At 32.9% G+C, this 6,260-nt stretch overlaps 1 protein-coding gene across 2 annotated transcripts in view; it reads left to right on the forward strand.

The window, feature by feature from the left end:
* The window catches only part of LOC106880142 (nephrocystin-4), a 130,201-nt gene that overhangs the window by 113,918 nt on the left and 10,023 nt on the right, over positions 1-6,260 (forward strand). For both annotated transcript variants that reach the window (XM_014929973.3, XM_014929974.3), the window contains exon 25: positions 3,562-3,728. In XM_014929973.3, the coding sequence (XP_014785459.2) occupies positions 3,562-3,728 (167 nt within the window). The remainder of the gene's footprint in view (positions 1-3,561; positions 3,729-6,260) is intronic.

The raw sequence follows: 6,260 nt of genomic DNA on the forward strand, positions 1-6,260 counted from the left end.
AATTGTTTATCTACAAATCAGAGATTCTTATCACAAACTGAATAAAAACAAAACAGAAACAAGCAATGGACCAACATCAAAACTGATAAGAGACTTATGGTGGTGGGTCTGGAGAATAATAGAAAGAATACAGCCAAGAAAATATAAAATAAAATATAAATCACTAGTTTATATTCACAACAGCCCAGAAATAAACCTAGATACTGCAGAACATCAATAATATGTGGATGCCTGCAACTGTCTCTCTAATAAAATCAAAGACAGTACTGTAGCAGACATATAACCAAAATATCTAACAAGTACTCATGAAGTACATATAAATTCCTCTAACACATGTTGATCATATAAATACCAGTGAAGAACTGGTATTTAATTGATCAAGTCCTAAATGTGTAGTTGTGTGTCTGTGTTGGAAATGTTTTATTGTGTTGTTACTGGGAATCATCCTATTTCACAGAGCTCTATTTGGATATTTTCTTCCAAGATCATTAAATGGAATTTCTTTTTGTTTCATCAACAAAATTGTTTGGAATATTTAACGCTGTACCCCATTATCTGGAGTAGGAAAAATGTTTCTCTAAACATCGTTTTAAACCAGTAGTTCTCAACCATTTTGTTTTTACATATGAATCCCTTTGAGTACAATTTTATTCTGGTGAACCCCATAGCCGTTCAATGCTTAAGAACTAGTTTTATACATAATTCTTTCAAAACTCCTATTTTGCTTTCCACATATTAACTTGTGTAGGTTGAACTATGTAAAACATCAGAAAAAAAAACCAAGCTGTTACCTGCAGTAAATACATCTAAATCAAAATTAAGGATGCACCTCCAATTTACTATTTCGCTTACGGTGACATCTGCCAAAAATTTCATTTCAATCCTGGTTGAGAATCATTGTGTAATATCATGCATATATTTTTCATGGCACCCATTTGTATTATTGATTGGTCACAATGCTGTAGTAAGAGATGCCTTGGCCACAATTGTGGTATCTAGATATATGATCCAGCATATTTGGAAAATAAGGATTAAAAGTAAACAAGGAAAAAAAAAAAAAAGAAAAATGAAAATTCATGACAAATAACTTTTAAAGTCCTGTTGTATTTTCTGAATATAAATCACTGAATCTTGTTAGGAGCAAGAGATTTTGATGAAGTACAATTAGTGCAGTATGAAAGTTATATAAATATTGTATGGATTTAATTGAAGTTTGGTGTTGTCATATAATGATCATTGGTGAATGTTGTTTTAACCTGTTGTTGATTTTACCTGTTGTCATGTCCTTTCACCTGCCAAGATAGGTTGAATGCAGTGAAATTAATTATATGTTAGTGTTTCCACATACATTTACAAGATACTAATTCTTGAGTATCAATTTCTTAATTAAATTCTTAATAAATATATCATAATAAATCAATCATTAATAAATATTATCATAAGTTCTAACTCCAATGAACACATCTGAAGTGTTAACTGGAAAGTCGAAGGAAGAAAGAATCCAGAGAAATTTATTTGATAAAACACAGCAAATAAAAACATGTAGTTCCAACAGGATGTCTTTTGACTGGAAGTTCTTTCTAAAATGAGACCAAACTTTGTTTTGTCATACAAAAGAGTGCTTAGTTTGAGTTATTGCCTTCCAAACCACAACACTTTTTCAACTGTATTTTCAAGATTTACTGACAAGTGAAGATATCTGCACTGCAGGACATTAAGAGTTAAACAACAGACTCAGTTGTAAACACAATCAGTTACTGTTTGAGAGAACAAAGAAAAACTAATGGCAATAATATCAAATGAACTGGGAATAACAAAAGAACGACCAACGCCCTTAGGAACTCATCTTTTGCCAATCAGAAAGAAGTTCTATACAGGGATCATCTTTTGGATTTCATCACTTAAGGCATGTAAACTATTGGAGGACAATTTTTCTGACAATTGTAGCCATTTTTCTTTCAGGAGTAACCTAGTTTTGGGTGGTCAGCAGAGAGTGATTAAATGTCTTTGGGTTTTGTTGGTATTTGAAAAACCTTAAGTTTCAGGAAGCAAGAAAATTTATTGTTCTTCAGGCAAAATTTAAAATCGGTTCACAGTTTGGATTGTTCAAATAAAAACTTTGCTGGAGAGTTCCTAATGACTACTTCAAATGCATATGCAAGGGTAAAAAGACTGCAATCATAAGGGCCAATTTGGGGACTAGTTGTTTGATCTTGGAGGGATTATGTTTGTTTGTGCTGAGCAGAGTGTTGTTAACTGTGTGGTTGGTTCTAGTAATGCAGGTAAGGTTAAACTGTCATAAATATAGACATTTCCAAAGAAATTGGTTCAGAAAATAAAGTCATTATTATTATTTTTTTTTTGTGTATGTGTGTGATGGATAAACAGTGTGTGGTGTAGGCTCTATGCAAGAAATTTGGTATGTGAAAAAATGGTATTTTGTACAGGAATTTGGGGAAAATTATGTGTTATTATTTTCAAACTGGCATTGACAAATTGCTTGCATAACATTTGTCCCAAAAGCAAAAATGACTTCAACGTTTTGACAAATTAAATATTTTTAGCCAAATTATTTCAATGTTCTTTAGCTCAGTGGAATAGAAAACTTTTAAACTTTTTAGGATTTTCTGTTTTTTTTTTTTATCTGCATGATGAAATTTCCTTATCTTCAAAATTCTTCAGACAATCACACAAATAGCAGACGATTTTCAGAAGAACATACCTGTTCAAACTCATGTTAATGTCCACACCTAGTAATACTAACTTTGAACTGTAGTGTTGAATAATAACATCCATTCTGTGAAATGAAATACTCTCACCAATCAATTTAAACTTTTGAAGCAATGAATCATCAAGCTGTGATGCACACATTGGTATATTTGATCTGAGACCTTCAGGTGTAATCTGTTGGCATCTGCATGTATCCAGAAATGATAAATGGCTCTTGAATTTTGCATGAAAACGATTGAGTTGTTTAACTGATAGAAATGCCGATTTCTCACTTTATGCTTTGTAATTGAACGAAACAATGTTCTTTGGCCCAGGACTGGGCTTAAAACAGGCGTTCAGTGAAACTAACAGGGCTGACAAGCCAACTGTGAAAAGGAACCAAACTGCAAAAGCTGTAATTTATATTATGATTTTCCTAGAATACCTGATGGTTCCAGCAGCTGCTAGAACAAAACATTCCAGTTCTTACAACATAGCATCAATCATGTGCTCAATCTCCTTGTCTTTGATAATTTATGAAGATTGACTTAACAAAGGTGTATACGTGATTATAAAAGTGTGCTATATAATAAAAAAGATAACAAAGATTGAAATAGTGTTTATTCAACACTATTTCAACAGTATGTCTGTCTTCAAATTCAAAATAAGACAAGAAAAATGAAGAACAAAAATAATGGAAAATACACAAGGAACATTAATCTATTTACCATTGTTATTATTATTATTATTATTATTATTATTATTAGTATTATTAATATTAGTATTATTAATATTATTTATTATTATTATTATTAGTATTATGTAAATTAATGAATTTCCTTAATGTTTCAGGTATCAACTGGTCTGTCACCACAAGTGAAAAAATTCTTTGTTGCCATTTATGCAGACCGATTTCAGTCACAGCCCATTCAGATCTGGGAGATCATCATTCATGCTTTACAGCGTGTTGATATTCTCTGTGTAGAAGGACAGAAAACCAAGTTTTCTCTTATCCTCAGGTAAATGGAAAAAATAGAAATAATTTTTTGTTGTGTCTTGGGAGTGTCATAACACCAACAATTATAACACACACACACACACACACACACAGGTTCAATTCCACTTCTTTATTATTAGTCAATTGGTTAAATATCTAAATAACTAACTACTCAATTATTTGTTTAATGTGTTGGTTAAACAGTCAATCAATCATTTGTCTGTCCATCAAAATTCTTTTATTGTTGTTCGTAACCTTTTCAGTGACACATGACTCCTTATTCACTCCATGGCCTGCAACAGAGAGGCTGAATGAACACTGGTGGAAATTTTGATGACAAGAAACAGTCATTCATATTCTGTCAGTGTGTCAAAGATCAGCATGGCAGCACGCTCGGCTGAATTGACAGCCATAGTTTGTCCAAATATCCAAGGGAGCCATCACTTAGAAAAATACCAGAAAATGTCCTCAAAAGCATGACATTACCGTTACTGAATTGGAAATATGTATAGTAGGTATCAGTACTTCAGTGCCACTGTTGCTACCCATGCATTATTTATACATGGGTGTATCTGTAAGGACAGGCAGGTTGCTAGGTAGGTAGGTAGGTAGGCAATTGTTGAGGGTGGAAGATAGGATTAGAATGACACCAGAATGCAGGTAGGCTCTTACAAATATACATGTAAAGGTGGTGGGGGGGAGCTGGCAGAAACGTTAGCATGCCGGGCGAAATGCTTTGCGGTATTTCGTCTGCCGTTATGTTCTGAGTTCAAATTCCGCCAAGGTCGACTTTGCCTTTCATCCTTTCGGGGTCGATAAATTAAGTACTAGTTATGCACTTGGGTCAATGTAATCGACTTAATCTCTTTGTCTGTCCTTGTTTGTCCCCTCTATGTTTAGCCCCTTGTGGGCAATAAAGAAATAACAAATATACATGTGAATATGTACAATTCTATTTTTTCATTTATTTCACATTCATACACATGCATGAACATGTACAGATGAACATGCACACATAAACACACATGAATGTACACAGAGAGGAACGTAAGAATGTACAACCATGCACACACACGCACACAAGCATATATGTGTATATTAAAGAAAAACACCACATACACACATACACACACACACACACATGCAAAGATACACTCAAATCAGAAAACACTCGCATGTTCACAAGCAGACATGAACATACACATACAGAGAACCGATTCAACCTCATGAACATGCACAAAATTTTTTCCAACACACAGTTTCACATCAAGAATCTTGCAAACCAAATACAAAAATGAAATAAAAATCATATATAGAATATACATGTGTGTGTGTGTGTGAAACTCCCACACTGATAGCGTCATTCCTTTAGCTTTCACATATATACTGGTTACCATATACTCTCTGCTCAGCACTTTCATTTTTATATTCATACATCTTTTGTACATATGCTTATTTGTAATTCATCATTGTCTTTTAATCTATTCTTTTAGACTCACCATTGTTCAGAAATTTTCATTTCTTCATTTATTTTCTGTTGCATCTCTCTTTACAGATTCTGTTGTTATTGTTATAAATAAATATAATGTTCACTTCTGTTAGTGATAATATTCCTTCTTCATGTATGCTGCTGCCACCTCTCTCTTAATCAATGCCGGACACCTAACCATATTGAGGTTGTTGACAAGTGATTGCGTTTCTTTTAAATGCAGTAAGGGGTCTTTTTTGTCTAGCATTGCCTTCTTTGTGTTGATAGATTTCTTGGAAATATTCCTTTCCTTTGCATTTGCTACCCATCCTTTTGAAGATGATGTACTAAACGAAAGAATGAAGATACTTACACATCATTGCTCATGTGTATTTGCTATGTCTCATTATATGCTTTCATGCAATATTGTTTTGTAATGTTTACATCTAATTGCATAATATGTATTATAATATCCACTATTCACAGAATACATCAAAACAGCTGTAAAGACTTATTATATTAAGTTATTTTATGTAACAACTTTGTAAATATATCCATGCATCTATGACTGTTTGTCTGTGTCTCTGCACACACAAATACTCACACATACACACACACGCATCATGCATCACATCATTATTCTATGTCCTCTAGCATGTTTTGGATGGTATGACTAAATCAATTGGCTACAGGACCACATTTTGTTCATATATTTCAGCTGTGGCATTGTTTCTATGGCTGGATATTCTACAAAATGCCAGTCACTTTATAAAAAGTACTAGGTGACTCTTTTCATGATACTGGTGCAATCAAATATTCTCACCACACTACACACACACACATACACATATGCTGAAAGAATGATAATTCAAAAACACGCTCCCATTTAAATAAATGAAAAGCTTGAATTAGTTTAATAATTACTTTCAGAGGTTCACAGCAACAGCGTTCAACCATGAAATAGCATTTACAATAGATACAACCTTAATTAATTCAACACTTAAATCCACTCACAGACATCTTTAAAAAATCTTCTAATTTGTCTGAATCACAAAATCATAAAATATACATATCAAAACAAACTTG

Source organism: Octopus bimaculoides, chromosome 12 (assembly GCF_046866305.1).
Source record: "Octopus bimaculoides isolate indiv1 chromosome 12, ASM4686630v1, whole genome shotgun sequence".
NCBI classification, from domain to species: domain Eukaryota; kingdom Metazoa; phylum Mollusca; class Cephalopoda; order Octopoda; family Octopodidae; genus Octopus; species Octopus bimaculoides.